Source organism: Cetorhinus maximus, chromosome 8 (genome assembly GCF_964194155.1).
Source record: "Cetorhinus maximus chromosome 8, sCetMax3.hap1.1, whole genome shotgun sequence".
In the NCBI taxonomy this organism is placed as follows: domain Eukaryota; kingdom Metazoa; phylum Chordata; class Chondrichthyes; order Lamniformes; family Cetorhinidae; genus Cetorhinus; species Cetorhinus maximus.
This window is the reverse complement of record NC_135886.1, coordinates 39948598-39967019: the sequence shown is the minus strand read 5'-3', so window position 1 is coordinate 39967019 and position 18422 is coordinate 39948598. Positions and strand designations below refer to the sequence as shown.

At 39.5% G+C, this 18422-nt stretch overlaps 1 protein-coding gene across 1 annotated transcript in view; it reads left to right on the top strand.

Annotated features, from left to right (window-relative positions):
* Positions 1-6552, top strand: part of ppfia4 (PTPRF interacting protein alpha 4) — a 585677-nt gene extending 579125 nt beyond the window's left edge. Inside the window, exons 29-30 of the mRNA XM_078546714.1 lie at positions 1001-1175; positions 6387-6552. Of these exons, the coding sequence (XP_078402840.1) occupies positions 1001-1175; positions 6387-6436 (225 nt within the window). The 3' untranslated portion in view covers positions 6437-6552. The remainder of the gene's footprint in view (positions 1-1000; positions 1176-6386) is intronic.
* The last annotated feature ends 11870 nt before the right edge of the window (positions 6553-18422 follow it).

The window sequence follows — 18422 nt, the reverse complement described above, 5'->3', positions numbered from 1 at the left end:
AGCCTTTGGTTCTAATTATCTATGTTAAAGGAGGAAAGTGAGGTATAGAGGCAGAGAGGTACTCTGGGTATTCTGGAGCTTGGGGCCTAGACAACTGAAGGTACATACACTAATAGTGGAGCAATTAAGATCGAGAATGCTCAAGAGGCCAGAATTAGAAGAGCGCAGATATCTCGGAGTGTTGTAGGGCTAGAGGAGATTACAAAGCTAGGGAGGAGCGAGGCCATGGAGCGATTTGTTAACAAAGATGGGTATTTTGAAATCAAAGCATTGTTTAACTAGGAGCCTGTGTAGGTCAGTGAGCACAGGGACGATAGGTGAACAGGACTTGGTTAGGACACAGACAGCAAAGCTTTGGGTGACCTCAAGATTATGTGAGGTAGAATAGGTCAGCCAGGAGTGTATTAGAAGCGTTAAGTCTGGAGGTAACAAAGGCATGACTGAGGGGTTCAGCAGCAGAAGAGAGAAGGCAGGGACAGAGTCCGGTGATCTTACGGAGGCGGAAATAGACACTGTTAGTGACGGTGTGGAAATGTGTTTAAATGCTCATTTTGGGATTAAATCTGACAGCGAGGTGTCAGCCTGGTTCAGCCTCAGTTGCCAGGGAGAGAGATGGATTCAATAGAGTTTGTATTGGGGGCCAAAGACAATAGCTTCAGTCTTCCCAATATTTAATTGGAGGAAATTTCTGCTCATCCAATACTGGATGTTGGACAAGCAGTCTAACAATTTAGAGATAGTGAGGGGTCAAGAGAGCTGGTAGTGAGGTACAGCTGGCTGTTGTCAGAGTACTTGTGGAAACTGATGTTGTGTTTATTTACATGTATGCCAAGGAGCCATTGTGTAAAGGAGACAAAGGAAGGGGCCAAGGATAGATCCTCGGAAACACCAGAGATAACTGTGCAGGGATTAGAAGATAAGCCATCGATAGTGATCCTCTGGCTATGATTTGCTAGGCAATTCTAGTAGTGCCACAGTTTTATTCCTTCTGCTATTACAGGGTGATGACAAAAGTTTTAGGCGGGCGCCATCGTGGCGAAAGCGTTTTCGACCGAGAGAGATCCACAGTATCACCATGATGGCAGGGTCTACAGAAACACTACCTGCAGGGTTCAGGGTAACAGCAATGTCCAGCCCAGCTCCAGCGGTACAGCCGAAGAAAATTCAACCAGAAGGTAAATGAAATCAACCCCTTACTGACTCTCAGTCACTGTCAATTAAATTAGCAGAATTACTAATGTGCAAAAGTCAAATCATCGATTCACCGTGTGAATAAAATATAACTGGGTATGTGGTAGCCAAGGTCATACCTAGTTCTGGTGTTTCTGTGTTTATCCTTAATAAGTCTAACTGACAGTTAGCTGTGTTGCAGTGATATAACATTGAAGTGCATGAAATGGTATGAGAACCCAGACTTTCATACTACCAATATAATATAGAACAAACACTTGTATTGATTAGTATCATCAGAGACAGAAATATCAGACCTTTGTACGATGTTAAATTGACAATCCTAACAAGACATTAATATCTGAACCCACTTGCACGCTATGAAATAACAATTCAGCATTGCAAATCACCCAGAGTGATTTATGTCTAATGCTCCAACAAAAAGATTTTTGAACATGAATCATTAAATGCTGAAACCTAAAAAATAATGGAGCTTTCTCACTCCTTCATTTCTTATAGCTATCAGTTGTTCCTAGTTTAGTTTCCAGGAGCATAATGAAAAGAAACCCATTTTACTTAATCCAGGAAGTCTTTAGGGTTCCTACAATAATTCATTGGGAAACTTGTGACTACGAAGGCTATTCTTACTGCTTTTTGATGTTTTCTTAAGAGTATATTTACCTGTTCAATCCTAACTTTGCAGATAGGCATGAAGTGCTAATAAGGATCGTGAGCTTTTTATACCATCACAAACCCACTGCAATCTGTGTACGCACATCAAGCTGCGGATTGGCAGCAAGGCAGAGCTGTAACCCACTAACCCTACCCAGGGCAAAATGCTAATCCTGCACTCTCTTTGTGGTTCAGCTATGTTAATAGAATCCAAGCTGGTTTGTGAAGCCAAAACCAAGACAGAGCTTTTCTTTACTGAGAGTGTTTATTGATTGTTCAGTCTCACAACCCTCCCCTCACACAGTGTCCAAGCTATCCCCTATTTATACTTTATTGAATTTAACAAATTGACAAATTAACCAATTGAAAAGAAACCAATTAAACCAATTGGTAGCCCCCTAAGGGGCACACTAACTAAAAGAAAGATTAAAAGGAACCTTGCTGAATTAAATTAAAATGTCATCCGGGGGGCTGAGGAAGCACTCCAGCCCCTGCGGTGCCCACCGGCAACAGAAGGCCTCGAGCATACCATTGGTCTCCACGTGTTCCCTCTCGAAAATCAATAAACTAAATTATAAATCAATGAGGGAGGAAATCAAAAGGGAGGAAATTGGCAGATAAAAACGAGGAAGGAAATAAATAAACCACTGACCCTTGTGAGGCAATTTGCTTGAATTTTTATTTAAGAATACATCATTGATAACCACTAGATTGTTGTTTGCAAAATTTCTTTAATAGTGATTCTTCCAGCAGAACCTGTGTGGAATGTAATTCCTTTAAATCAAGATCTGCATAAAGGTATTAAAACCTTTACGATATTATCCAAACTCTGGAATCTTGCGCATCCTCCATTTCCTTCACTCTTCAGTTGGCAGGCATGCATTCATCTGTCTAGGCTCCAAGCTGTGGAATTCTCCTCCTAAACCTCTCTGCCTTTCTTTCCTCCTTGAAGCCACTCCTTAAAGCCCACCAAACTTTGTCACCCGTTCCAAATATCTCTTCCTCCGACTTAATTTTTGTCTGATTACTCTCCTGTAAAGTGCCTTGTGACTTGTTTTCCTACGTTAAAGGCACTACACGAATGCAAGTTGTCGGTGTAAAGCCAGTTGAGTGAAGTCACGGCTCTTACACCCACACTACCCTCAAGTGGAGATTCTGACCATGGCAACCATGTTAGAAGGAGTTGCTAAGGAAATGAAGCTCCTTATGATGTTCCTTCCTGTGGAAGAAGGAAAAATTGATGGCTGAGCTAACCTAGTTGTACATTTCATTATCTAACCTTAGCACCTACACTTGGACCAATAATTTTCTATCTAGTGGGGATTTAGTATTTACAACATTGTCTGTTTAAATGCCTATGAGGAGAGGCTGGCTGCAGATAACACAGAGACTGCCAAGCGTTTTTTTTTCTCTCTCTGTGATGCTACTGGATGTAGAAATCGGTTACATTGAGGAGAGTTGGGGAAAGAAGGAAGAAAGGAGCTGAAGGTAGGAGTGGGCTCACCACGGGAAGCCTGTGCCCTAGTCTGCCCTATTTCACCCCTTCGCAATTACAGGGCAAAGCTATGGAATGGAGCAGCCTCGGAAAGGAAGGAAATGGGCATTGGAAAGTAACTGGATAACACTTGTTTGAAGCTTGACTTGTATGTTTGTACTAACTTGCAGGAATGACTTGCTGTACTTACTGCATGTTGTGTGTGTTTTTTGTCATTTGTCATGACGGGAACATAGTTGGTACATCAGGGACACAGAGGTTAGACACATCAACAGTACGCACCTACTCCTGCTGACAGCCAGATCAGTCAGGGAGTCAGCAGTGATTACCAGTGAGTATGCAATTTTTACTTTCTGATTTTCATCGTTATGTGGATAGAACAGAGAATTTGGGGAAATTGTGTTCATTGCAGTTAAACAATGCAAAATAATAAACAGGTTGCAATCTGAAATTATATACTCATAATGTTGAAGGACTTCATTCCTGACAACTTGTAGCTTTCATGTGCCTTGTACAAGGATCAGTCTACAACTTTTCTGTACAGAATTTATGTTACTAACTTGTGGATGGTAAGAGCATTCCTGGGCCAAAGTTATCAACAGCCTTTAAAAAATATTATCTATAGATCAATCTTATTACTAAATGTTAGCCATTTTCATTTCTAAGCATAAATTGCTAGTAAAATTGCAGGCAGATTCGAGTATCAGACGAGGTGATCTGATCAGCTAAATAACTGATGGCCCTGCAAATGAATTACAGTCTGTACTCAGGCCTAATTCTGCCCTCACAATGCATAAGTGAAAAATTGGTGCAATTAAGAAAAGGCCTTGTGTGTTAAACTGAATGTTGTGACTATTTCCCATGACTGAGCTCAGTGAATGATGTCAGTTGTTTAACTGGCATTGCCTAGCAACAATATTCTCATGCTCTAGTCAACAAGTTGAGTGAGAATGCCCAATTTTTCAAGGGCAACAGATAAAATAGTTCACCCTTTATGGTGGCTGTGTGTAAGAACCTTCGTCCTTGGGATGAGAGCATCACTGGCAAGTCCAGCATTTATTGCCCATCCCTAATTGCCCTTGAGAATAACTTGACTGCACCCGTGAAGAAAAATATAGTAAATATTATATGAACCGTGACATTCCTCAGAAGGGTTTATTGTTCTACAGATGGCATTCATAAGCATTTTTCATGGCAGCTAGGTAAACATTGTTGTCAATGTTCAAATCTTCCTTTAATTACTACTTTAATCTTGGAAACTCTTCAGTACATTAATGCCAATTTTTTTTTTCAATACTGTAATTATTTTTTTATGTTCAGTCACTCTCATGCACCACAATCAAATTTTCTTTCTCCAGAAATACAGCCTATGGTTTTCTCCATACTGCAGTCAACTTTGTATTCACAAGTTAAAATTCTCCTGCATTTGGAGGCCATATATTCAAACAATTCCGAAGAGATCTAGGTATCATTTTTGTTGGACTTTTAGCATTCAGTTTTCCTGAAGGAGGTTAATCACAACAAATGAAGTTGTAGTCTGCTTTCTGGTTAGTTGTTAACACAAAGCCTAAACTGAATTTGGTAGTGTTACTCTTGACTAGAAGGTCTGAGAATAAAAAGCAAACTGGGTCAATGAATTGACTTTGGGATGTTGCCAAGGACACTTGCAGTTACTTCTGATGAATATTATGACTGAATTTTGGTTACAAACTGAAGACATTTTCATTCTTCAATCTGAAATAATGAGTTTTAAAGGCTGCCTGATGCCAACTATGAAAGTGATTTTTTTTTGCCACTTTAGGGTTGTCTGTATATAATTTATAAATAAGTTTTAAATGAAGAGCAAATCCTTTTTAAAATAGAAAAAAACAATTGAAGTGTAATTCAGACTGCAAACTTAAAAAGTGCATGTCTGCCAACAGCAGATGACATCACATGGAGGAAGTGACTAGCATGAGTTATTCAGTATGGTGGAGCTGAATTTGCATTCTTGGTTAAGAAGAATATTCTGAATCACAGGGGCCATGGATTATATTGAATAACTACCCAATGAACAGCATGCACTGTTGCTCCAGATTTTACCATCAGGATTGCAGATTCATTCCAATTCTTTTTGCCCACCTCCTCCTTTATTCTGGCTCAGTGTTTGAATTTATTAAAATGAGAACGTGCGCGCTGATCACCTAACTGTCCCAGAAAAGCAAAGTTGGACTGATTTGCATGGAGAGAAAAGACCCACTCGATTGCACTTTGAATAGTTTTGAACATTACTTTCCATTTTTTCCACATCCCACTCTTTTATTTAAAAAAAAAGGAATGTCCCTGTTTAACAAATTTAAAATCTGATCACCTTTAGGTAACTGCATTTCCTTCACCTGTAGATTACAAGTGTGGCAGGTCTCTGAAAAGGCAATTCCACCAATAAACCATGAACTACCTAGTGTGCATTCAGGGCTTGCTAATAAGTATTGACTTCACTGTAAAAGTTCAGGTTTATAAGCCTCTTGGACCAACTCTACCCTATCTTCACTTTTTTTTAAAGAAAGAAAATGAGATGTCTTGTGTGTTGGGCAATAGGTATGAAGAATGTAAATAATAATGATGCTGTGATCCCAACTGCAACAAAGCTTTGCTATCTTAAAACAAAAATGTAACATTACTCTTTGATGAGACAGCTAGAGCAGGAGTTGAGGCATTACAACTCGCCGCAGTGCCCCTATGCTGAAGAGAGAAAATTTCTAAAAACAGCCAAGGTTCTTTCTGTGCTCATTATCCAGTGGTTCACCAACTGAAAAGTGCAAGCACATGGAGGTTAGATGAGGGCAGAATTGCACTGATGATACCTCCTACAGTTGGATATGCTGCTGATATTTTCAAGTCGAGCTAGCATATGAAGAATGGCTACTTGGGCAAAGCATTGGCGGCAGTGGAACTGTTCTCCCTGCCCACAGCTCCCACTTCCTGTAAGAACCAAGTACTTTCAGAACAGGCATTGAGAAAGCTGGCATGGAAAAAGTATAATTAACACTTGGCAAATTGTCTCTTCCAGTCCATTCCCACTACCTGTATGGACACATGCTGGCCGCCTTTCGGGAATAATCCACTACATCTCTGTGAGATCAACAATAGAGGTCAAATGCTGCTGCACAGAAATTAGAAAGGCACAGATGGTTCAAATGTACATTGAATATAAATGGGCAATAGTTTACTTCAGTTCGGAAACAAAATCTTAGACTATCATTTTATTTATCTAGTAATGACTTCCTTTGTGGGATTATCCTTTACAAAGCCAGTAGAAAATGCTAGGGATCCATTTTTTTGAGCTGTTTTACTGTAATATTGTTCTGGTACAGTAAGTAGTAAGTTCTGTCAACTTTTAACCTCAAGTACAGTTGTGGTTTTATTGGTTGTAGTAATTTTTTCTCAAGTGTATCATACCTGCTGTATGTAAATGTATGGCCATGAAGTAATGCAAGTTTTTTATGTAAATGTATATAATATGGCTGACTGTAACAGCGTTTTTTAGATAACTTAATGGAATTTGAAGTATGTAGATTCAACCTAAATGCTGTCTTAATCATTGATGTTGCTGCCATTTTTTTCTTGCCAATACCTTTCAAGGACATCTTGTTCTATTTGATGAGGAATTGTTCGTTTTCAACGAAAGAAAGTGTGCAATTATTTGTCTGCCATGTTAATTGTAGCATAACATATGACTGGGTAGCTTGAATCATGATTATTTTTAGGTTGTTGTGGAAACAACAGAGGTTAAACAGACTCCTCCTGTGTACATAAGCATTAAACCTCCGTTTAATGGCAGTTCCCAGCTCCTGGAAACTCTTACTCCACTGAACATTTTTAAAAAGATATACTGACTCCTAATAGCACTACAACAGGTATTTAACACAGCCTTGTGTCCACACAAAGGGTTTGTTTCCTTTATTTTTGCCTGATGAATCCCTGAGTCTTACAAATCAAACCCGGTGTCTTTTTCAAGTTCCCTTCCCTAAGCTGTGCATCAGAACACTTTTCTCTATTCCTCATCACCCCTTTTATTGCTGTACGTGCAGACCTGGTTACAAAGGATATTTTTAAAGAAGTATATAGAGTAGAAATATTACTTTGGTTTTTATGAAGCCACAAAGCTGCACAGCATCCTAAAGGTTTAAAACCTTCAATGCTGCCATTCTTATTTCTAATATAATAGTAATCACCGATGTTAACTGAACAATTTTGAAATGGCAGTTTCTATTGCAAAATGTTCTTTAAATATTCTGTAAGATGTAGGGTTTAAAAAATTTTAGCATTTTATCAAAAGATGCCTTGTAATGTTTAAACAAGGTATTTCCTCTTGCGATTTCCCACTTTAAGTATGGCTTCCAAAACTAGAATCGGGCATTTTGCCTTTTTCCCTATTTTTAAATGAATGTGACAATCTAATAGTAACTGAAGATAATGTTATGTGGCAGATGTCTGCTGTTAAAGGAGCCTTGCCCATTCTACCTGGGACACAGGGAACTGATTTCGTAAAGTTAATATCAAGCTGACACTCACTTCAGCTTATCCAGATATTTCCTGAGGAATTTAGCCAGGTTCCTTTTAAAGTGTGTTAAAGTGGCTAAGCACGGGCACTTTTTGTTCCTCAAGTCTGTGTGACTATTCCTTGAAAAATATTGAACATTGATAACTTATATGAGGATTGATGAAATGTTAATCATGTTTTATAAATTCATTTTTAATAAATTGATATGTAGTCCTTCTAAGCCAATGAAGGGTACATGGTTTTAATTCAGCACTTTGTGGGAGTGGTCAAAATGATTCTTGAACATCAACTATTTTGCAAATACAATAATTAAATATGCTCAGTAAAGAATTTTAATTCCCAAGTGCCACAAAGAAAAATATGCTATGATTTCTTCACAAATCTTATTTAATGAGTTCAGCATCATACAACATGCAGGGAATGAATAGGACCACAGAAAGAAATGACCCTGAGCTGTACCTGTAATTTGCTGTCTGCGAAAGTCAGCATTATACATTAAAGCCCAGAAAAAAGTAAGAAGTCATAAACACCTATTTTAATAACAGCTGCAAAGTTTTAACCAATTTGTCCAATAAATTTGGGAAATGTCCAGGTATTTTTGTTTTTGTTCTAGACTTCCAGCATCCGCAGTATTTTGCTTTTATCTTCTAACTCCAGTTTTCTTCTGCCTAATAAATTTGCAAATAGTCCCCACTTCCCTTCTTAGCTCTTGGAAGAAAGCATGCTGAATAAAAATGCATGAAAAGCACTTGGTCTAATCTTAGGAAGGCAAACAGTAGCTTTTTTTTTTTCTCTTCATATTTAATAATCAAAATAATCCATCAAATGGCTAGATTTCCAAAATTGTTAAAATGCTTTAACTACAATTGTTTTTAAAAACATCCTTAATTATGTTGAACAAATATTCAACAAATATTGTCTGCTTTTTAATACATTCTTCCCCTCTGAAAATATTAGCAGTATCTGGGAATCATCTCTATTAATGAAGTTTATTGTCAGCACCATGCTCTGAGTGTTCTCATTGCTTAGTTTAACCTGCAGTCAAGCTAATTGAATTTTGTTTAAAAGGTACCCAGTAGTTTCTTGTGGCAATTCAGTTTAATTCATCCAATTTGCCTTTTTGTGAAAGAATCTTATTGCTGCATTTTATGTTTGAATATGCACTTTTCAAATAAGATTGCGAAGAAGTAGTTTGGGAAGTGTGCTGATCAGAGTTTTGAAAGTGTTTAAATTATCCAGCTAAAATTAAGAGGGCAAGTGCCACACCACCACACATACATGCATGCATACATACATACGCTGCTCGTTTATTCAAATACCATAGGCACAGTTTAAAATCTCTATAATATACCAAGCACATTTTGTAACATGAACTGGGTCTGTACTCTTCCATCTGCCCATAGATTATGGTCATTTTTAATTGAGTGAAAGTTAAAAAAGTAAAGGACCTTCCTTTCATCTCTGTAATCAAATCCTCAGTTCATCAAATGCTTTATGGGCATTCTGTTTTTTAAAAAAAATGCTCCCTTATTTTCTCTCTTTCAGGCAGTGATATTGTACTCAGTCCTTGGTTTTGCACTTTCATTTATTCTTGCCAACTTTGCCTTGTCATGTGGTAATTGTCATTTTACCAAATGTGCTAATTCAAAGAAAAAAATGTACATAAACTGACAAAACAGTGAATGATAACTGTTAACTCTAATGTTATTTGACTGTAAGACATTTTGTTACTTATTGCCTGTTCTTTGATGATGAACATGTCTTCTGAGTGTGCTGTGGTAGTGATGCAAAGCTTTGTTACTAGATCTTAACTTGCCCTATTTTTATTCAGCAACACGTTGATCATGGTGGGTGGGAGTGGGCTGGGGGTGGAGGGGGTGGTGGAGCTGGATAACAGGGTGACCAGAGATGCATAATTACTATCTACTTATATGTTAATCCCATGTGGTTTTTTTCTGTAAATATTACAGTTTAAAACATCTGGATCTATGGGATTCATCACTGGACCTATGTATACCCTTAATTTCATTAGAGAAGGGTCCAATGGGTGAGGTTGGGTTGCCATAAAGCAAGGGGATCTAACTGGAGGTCATTCACCTTTTATTAGTGTCAACAGAATAGTTATGTTTATCAACTGATTGTTTATTGTAACAAAAACTTGGAAGAAACATTTCTTTAAAAAAGTGAGCCCAATGTTAAGTGAACCAATCCCCTCACACCAAATCTGGATGCTTTTTAGGAAGATTCCCTCTCGTTAGGTCACCCAACAGAATAAAAAGTGATGGGTTTGTGAGCTACACACAAGCCTTTCAAATATAAATGCACTTTAAAAACATCTTTAATATCTTGAAATGGTCAGATCTGGAGAATTACCAAGAATATTTTGAAATCCTCCCCAGATTGTGCCACGACAGTGAACATAAAATGTTGGTGCACATGTAACATTGACGGTTCAAATGTCACGCTGTAGCACACAGATTATTTTCGATGGGTGACTAAATACAGCTTATTGGAGCTAATCAAGACAAGTGCTGACATTTTATTTAAGGGACATTGTCATCTGAAGAGCATGCAGTGATGCAGCTTGTGACACAATATCATGAAGTACCTGGTTGTGACAGCCAGAATGAAAATCAAACAATAAAAGAAACAGAAGTCTGCTCTGTTAAAGTTGGCCCCAGAACAGATAAAACAGCTGCAGCCGCATAAACCATCTCTACGACCAGTGTGGTTGAACTTATCCAATTTTCCAAGAGCTTCACTTGCTTGAACTGTTCCCCCATATGACCCCTGTAAATCGTGGTGTGACTGCTCTGCTGATGGCTTGACAGGAAAGATCCTAATTTTATGCAGTTTTGTTAACCCACAAGACACGAATGTCATCTTTGTGCCCATTTCCAAAACCATTATCTTAGTGATATGACAGCTTCCTGCTGCTCTGGTGTTGTGCTTTGTTAATAGATGTTCAACACTTTGCTGTCACACACATACCACCTTGTGTACTTGTATTCCACCTTCCTGAAATGGAGTGACACGTGTGCAATAAGGGTGGGCCTTGCTGGCTTCCAAGTAGGGCTCTTCTTCTATATATCTCCTACCTTTTAGCTTATTTTAGGTTTTGGGAAGAGAAATTTGTTTGTGAAGTGTATAAATGTGTAATTTACAGTTCTTGTAGCACATGTAGGATAACTGGAATGACACAAATGGTGGTCAGTGAGACCACTTAAATCTTTAACACTTCACTAAAAGGGATATTGTCCACCATATTAAGTTTGAACTGCCAGGAATGTCCATCCCTGAAAACTCCATTAAAAGCCCCTTTACCAACATTGCCTGGTGGGTTTTATTTATAATGTGACAGGTGCCATGTTGGGAATGGCTGAGCTGGGGAAGGTATTGGTCTAATGAATGGGGAAACATGTCAGCACAGATGTAATCTGTTGGGACAAAAGTTTTGCTAATACAGCTGCATGTACTGAACATGAGGAGTGATCTATGAGTCATGGGTTTCAGCAAAACATTTGGTGTAAATCTGGTGAACAGTTGGACACTCATCAGACAAGTTCTGTTCAACACACACCATGGGCAGGATTTTCAGGTCGGCAGGCAGCCACAATCGGTGGGCCTGGGAGCAGCCGGGGAACGGACTGTCAGCTCCTGACCGTGATTTCACACTGGCTGGCCAATTAATGGCCATCCAGCATGAAAGGCACTCTGAAAGGCTCAGCGCTGCTGGGGTGGGGGAGGGAGGAGGGTGAGCGCTGAAGCCAGCGCGGGTGCAGAGGAGCACAGAATGGAAACTCCCTGAGGGCAGAGAGCTGCCTCAGGGAGCTGAAAACTTTAAATTAACTAAAAACAGATTTTAAAATCCAGAAAAAATGTCCACGTATCAGAATGAGTCGCCTAAACATATGGATGCTGAAATTTGTGTCCAAACATTCTTACCTGAATTTCAAATTAATGTTGGAAACCTCATCCCACCCTTGGATGAGGTTTCCTGAAAAAGTCAAAGGCTGCCTGGCCAATTCAGCTGCCTGCCAACCGTAGCACTGGACAGGCAGCAAAAAATCCCAGTTAATTGCACCGTTAGTGGGCTTAATAGCCCTCTTAATTGTCGGCGGGCACACTGCCGACTCTCGCGCCCACCCACCTACTGAAATATAGCGCTGGTGCACGATGAGGCTGGGACGCTCATTTGACGTCATCGCACGCTATTTCATTGCTCACATGCCGAGCAAAAAATTCTGCCCCAAGTGTTTTAAATATTGAATCAAGCATAGTTATCATCTACATTTGGCCAATGCTAATGTAATAGCCAACTTGTTTAATTTCACCAATGTGATCTCTGAGCTGTCTAATATTCATAGCTATGGAGACCCAATCCAAATAATCTAACAAGTTATGCTGTCAGAAGGAAGGCAATGAATTAAATTTTAATTAACAGTTGGCTTGAATGTGGTCCAAAAAGGATGATGAGCTGGGTTGATTATGTAGATTTAATCTTAATAATCAACGTATACATATAGTGAATAAAATGTATGTGTATACGGTACACTTTTGATTCAGGCCAGAGTAATTTTGAGAACTGATTATTATATAGTGTAATACTTAAGTTACAGGTAAAACTATTCATTAATGGCCATTCACAGATTGAGTCACTCAATTTTATGAAATTAATTTCTTCCAAAAATTAGTAGTGATCTTGCAATGTGTTCTAAAAAGAACATAGAACTGATAATGGATTAATCAGCATTTTAAAGTAATATCTGCTGGTAAGTAATATCTAAATTGTGTATGTCAATAGTGATGTTTTTTTCTACTATATTAAAACCTTGTAATTCATGAGCAGCCTTGGACATCATAACAAAAATCATTATTTCAATGGAATGGCTGTATTGATAGCATCAATGTACATAATTGCATTATCATTTTATATTTATATTTCAGACAAAGCACTTAAGGTTTTCTCACATTCTATGTTTTGAAAATATCAGTGATAATGGGGAGCAATTAATGTTATATTTTTGATGGTACAAAGTTCTATAGATTTCAGCACTATGCATGATGAATAATTCCTGCATCATTTTAAGAACTACAAATGTGTGAACTTTTGGGGGAAGAAAGAATCCTGAATTCAGCCAATTTAATAGTTTTAAGCTGGATTTGGTGCACACTTGGAAAGACATGTTCATCTGTGTCTGAGGATGTGGTCTTCCTTTTTGTTGCTTACAGGAATAAAATGTAATTGTTTGCAAGTTTCAGTAACCAACTGAGAACACAACATTGTGGACTTTGCACTTGAAATGCTCTTGTTTTGTACAGTATATCCAAATCTTTTGTTTCTTTTGTCACTGTATTATTTGTTGCCTGGTTTCAGTGGATACCGGAACTGAAACAATTATTTTCCACTGCCAATAAAAAAAGTATCATAAAAATTATGTGCTCTGTTTCATCCTTTTATTTTTATGATTGCATTCTTTCAATCAAACCATGGAATGAGGTGTCCTGTTTACCTTTCATTCATTTTCTTTCTTGGCATTTTTAAAATCAAGAATTAATAGAATTACTGATCCACCAGTGTTTCTGAACGGGCCAGCTGTTTCCCCCACCCCCCCCCCACTTTCTTCTGAAAGACTGACGCCTTCCTTGGATGTATTTGTATGGATGCACCTGTCCTCCGAAACTGTATGTAAGTCACTATTCTTCAAGTGTGATCTGAAGTACTGAATATTGGCAAGTCGTTCAACCAAGGAGAACATCTATGGCAAGCCCAATCCAATGGAGACATAATCTATTTCCAGCAGGAATCAATGATTCTTCACATTTACTCTCTGCCTGTGAGGCTCGTGTTGACTGAACACCTCCTGTCTGATGATTGAGCTGAAACTAGGAACGCGCCAATTGGGGAAAAACAGTCCAAGATCTGCACCAGCACTGTGAGGCTGTGCATTCGTACACCTACATCATAAAGCATCACAGCTGCCAGATGGTTCATCTCACTGAAATCGCTATCTGGCTGCAAGATATGGTCATCCAGTCATTTCTGAAGGGTAAATTTTTTGAGTGGGCTGAGCGGAAATTTAGAAAACACGAAATAGGCACTAAAAGTCTGAAGTTTAAGATTTCAATCCATTGGTTCGTTTACTTCTGTTATAATATGAAGACATTTTTTTAAAGAGAGTCTTCTCATCAACAGCAAAGCAATTCTCAAGACTCGAGCCATGATACCACATCCCTCCCCAGCACCTAGTCCATCCACTCACTCTCACTCCTTTTTGGTATTAGTAGCAACCTTTCACTGGCACCACGGAAAATGTTCAACGGGGACCTTGAAGTAACAGCATTGTTACAGCAAGGGGTTTGACTAAAACTTGCCTGCATGATATCAGTCAAGTTTCTCATCATTCTTATTTAATAACGAGTTGAAATGTATCAGTTTAATTTTTTTAATGTGTTTTGTGTGATTTCATGGTAAACTTTTGGGGAGAAAAATGGTTTGAAACAACAGCCTGTACATATCTAACTAATAGCAAGTTACTGGATGAGTGGTGATTGCATACTTCCTCAGCAAAACGTATTAATTGTGGGAAGGGAAGATTTTAAGGTCTGCCCTGAAACAATGGGTATCTAACCTCCTGACTTGATGCTTTTCATCACTTAGGCCCTTCTTCAGCTAAGAGCTGGGGCTCCCCCATGATCACTTATTAACATTCTTTTGCAACTGGTTAGCAATTCTCTTTGCAGATGAATTAATTTTGTTCTTGAAATGTTAGCCATACTGCATCTATTGCCTATCTCGAGTTTTCCTTGTGAACATGGTGGTGGATAGTATTCTTGGTGTTTATTTGTGCAACTGAGTGGCCTCCTAGGCCACTTCAGAGGGAATTAAAGATCAAATATGTCATGTGGATTAGAGTCCCCACTTCAGAAATTACTGGGTGGCAACCATTTCTTGCAACCAGTTGCCGATTCCCGTGAGATGGCAGGATTCCTTCCCTGAAGGGCATTCATGAACCTACTGACTTTTTAATGACAATCCTGGTTTTTTTTCCCATCCCACAAGGTGACTAGATTTATTCAAATGATATTTGAACTGAATCATTTGGATATTGTTAGTCCATACCATAAAGACAACACTAATCGACAAGATTCTTGTTTTTTTTTAGCATGACTGTCAGGACGTGTGGCAATTGGGACGATTGCCAATCCCGCGCATGCATAAAATCTGGCGTGATGACATTGGGTCATTGGTTTCCCTTAATACGTTAGTCGAGTGGATGCCAGAATTGGCAGCTTGCCTGCCATTAAAAAAAAAACTCTAACGGGCAACTGAGCTTCTTAACAAGCCAATTGACCTGATATTTATCATCTTCCGACTAGGCACTTTACAGCCTTCCGGACTGAATATTGAGTTCAACAATTTTAGATCATGAACTCTCTCCTCCATCCTCACCCCCTTTCCGATTCCCCCCCCCCTTTTTTTTCCAATAATTTATATAGATTTTTCTTTTCCCCCCTACTTATTTAAAAATGTATTTCCATCCATTGTTTTATCTCTACCTTTTAGCCTTTTTTGATTCCTTCACCCCACCCCACCCCCACTAGGGCTATCTGTACCTTGCTTGTTCTTTCTACCCTTAATTAGCACATTCCTTAGATAATATCACCACCTTCAACACCTCTTTGTTCTTTTGTCTGTGACAAATTTTGGTTATCTCCACCTATCACTGGCCGTCTATCCAGCTCTACTTGTCCCACCCCCCCTTAAACCAGCTTATATTTCACCTCTCTTCTATTTTTACTTAGTTCTGTTGAAGGGTCATTCAGACTTGAAACGTTAACTGTGCTCCTCTCCGCAGATGCTGCCAGACCTGCTGAGTTTTTCCAGGTATTTTTGTTTTTTTGGATTTCCAGCATCCGCAGTTTTTTACTTTGACCTGAATATTATGCTGCCCATGCCAAAAATGTTGGCGGGGGAAAGCAAGCGAGAGTAGGCAGATTGCTTTTTCATCAACTCTGGTGAAAAAGCACGAAGGAAGGGTCCTTTGGGGGGGACACAATGCGCCTCAGAAGCACCCCTCCCTAAGATGGTAGAGATCCTTTGTGCCCCCCGCAATTGCACCCCCCCTGCTCCATGGGCTTCCAAAACCCAACACCCTCATACCCATCTATAGCATGCCTGATCTCTTCCTGCCTCAAAATTGTGGACTTATCTGAGTCCAGAATCCATGCTGTCATCTTTGTGGGGCTTATTGCAGTCCTAGCAGTGCCGACTACTAAGTTCTAGAGCTGCTGGGACTGCAAGAGCTCTCAAGGTGGGGATTTCCTTCCACAGAGAGACAGAAGTCCCACAATGAGCTCATTAAGGCCACCTGCAGCATACTTTTCGAATTGGGTGGGGGTGGTTGGTGGTGGTGAGCCCACCCCACCGCCAGCCCAAAGTGGCTGCATAGAAATAAGTTAATGATACCAATGAGGGTTGTAACAACTTACTTACTATTCAGACTTGGAACCACTGGTTAGCCTACCACTGCTTGAGGTTTTTCTGTAATATTGCCTTGTAGTTATGCTGTTAACGATCAGGATCCTGGGTGTGCTTTGTTAACTGGATCCAATCCAGTTGATGAAGTCAAAATTAAAACACTAGTGTCAGAACTCCTCCCATTCGCCCAGTGTCCCAGCTATCCTCTCTTTATATGTGTTCAAATGCCCATCATCTGTTTCCCTTGACAATGTAATTGACATTAACAAACCTTAACATAATTGATAAGACATTGACATGTTTTTTTAATTTGTGAAGAACTATTGTGGATCTTTGTCAATGGGAGCTCACAACATTCAAAATAAGAGTAAACTCAAATATTCTACATGAGTGATTCATTAGAATTTGAGATTGTCTCCATGGGTTGGAATGTGTGGTTCTCACTTTCAAAAATGGTGACAAATAGAATATTAGGAACTATAGGCCCATTCATTCAGGTTAGTGGATGAGGCGGTCCAGTAGACATTGGGACAGAAATTAGCCCATTTTTTCAGTGTAAACAGCGCAAAGCATATGCCCACTTCTCAGTGGGATAGCCAGCACCCAATGTACACAAGCTTTGCCCTACTACTAAATTCATGGGGCCCATTTTTTAGGCACACCAAGCAGCTGCATTAGACCCCTGAATATATAAATTTGGAGCCTAAAACTCATTAAAGGATTCCATTTCAAACTCTTCCAGCACTCAGCTGTCCCTACCTACTTTTGATGACCTGGCTGAGGATCTGAAGTTTTCATTTCAAACGTTTTGCATCTTCATCAGGCCCGATGGTCAGAAGCATAGGCATGTATCTGAGAGTAGTTGTGAAGCTGAAATCGAACCTGGAAAATGCCAAGGATAAAAACCCTCCTAAGGGCGACTAAGAGTCACATCTGCCAAGGGATGAGGACAAATCAGCAGATGGAGTTTGCCGAGAGCTGGTAATTACTGTTTGGGACATGAGTGATGTTGACGAGACAGTAGTCAGAGTGTTGGAAAGAATATCCTTCTGCTCCCAAATTCTTACACAGCTGCAGCTGTTGACTTGAATTCATTGTTGTGTTCATTGAATAAAGAATGCTCATTAATGAGTTTAAATTAGCCGGTGTGTATTCTTTTTAGAGCAAGACCCACCTTCTTTAAAAAGCTCTTCACTGACGGTGGCTGTGGTGCCGAGAGTGAAGGAACATTCGAAGGCCTCGTCCTCATGCAAGGTATTAGACCAGAACATTAAAATCCATATATTAGTTTCACAGTGGATATCCTGTTTTAGGCAGCAGTCTGGTGCTGCTCTGTTCACAACAGTGTTACTTAACTGTATTTTTATAGGACTAGCTGGTTCAGAATAGATCAAAACACAATCCTTTAATTAGAAATGCCTGGCTTTGAATCTTTCTTGGGTTAATAGTTCAGAGACTTTTAAACAAAACAGAATTACTACTCTTCTACTCTTGAGTGTGACTCCACGATGCCAATAAGTCATCACCGATTAGCAAACTTGGTGTCCACAGGCATATTTATTCCAGCGGAGTTGCTCTTCGTTTTTGCTGAGTAAAGGGAGTTTTACTCAATAGCTAACACTGGTTATGTCATTGAGTTTGCTGGTGACATTAGGAAGAAACAGTAAGTGAGAATTCCCATTCCTCAAACTAACATCCCTCACTGTGAGCATAACATTTATTCCCCACTCAAAGAAATGTCAAATTCTGTAGCAATGAATTCTTCTCAATAAAATCATTGGGCTGAATTTTGACCCCCGTTGGGGGGGTTGTGCGGGGGCAGGCGGGAGTGAGCACAAACCCAATCAGTGCCCCCAATCGGGTGCACGCCGCCATTTTACATGGGCGGGTGTGACGCTCACCCAGAAGCGCTGAGCACTCCCTGTGTAGGCGGGGAGGAGGGGGTGGGTGGATTCCCTGAGTTGGGAGTGCGCTGTTTTGCGCATGCACACGGAAGAGCGCAGAAATCTCCCTAAGGCACAGAGGTTAAAATTTCTAAATAAAGTATTTGAAAACTTTTA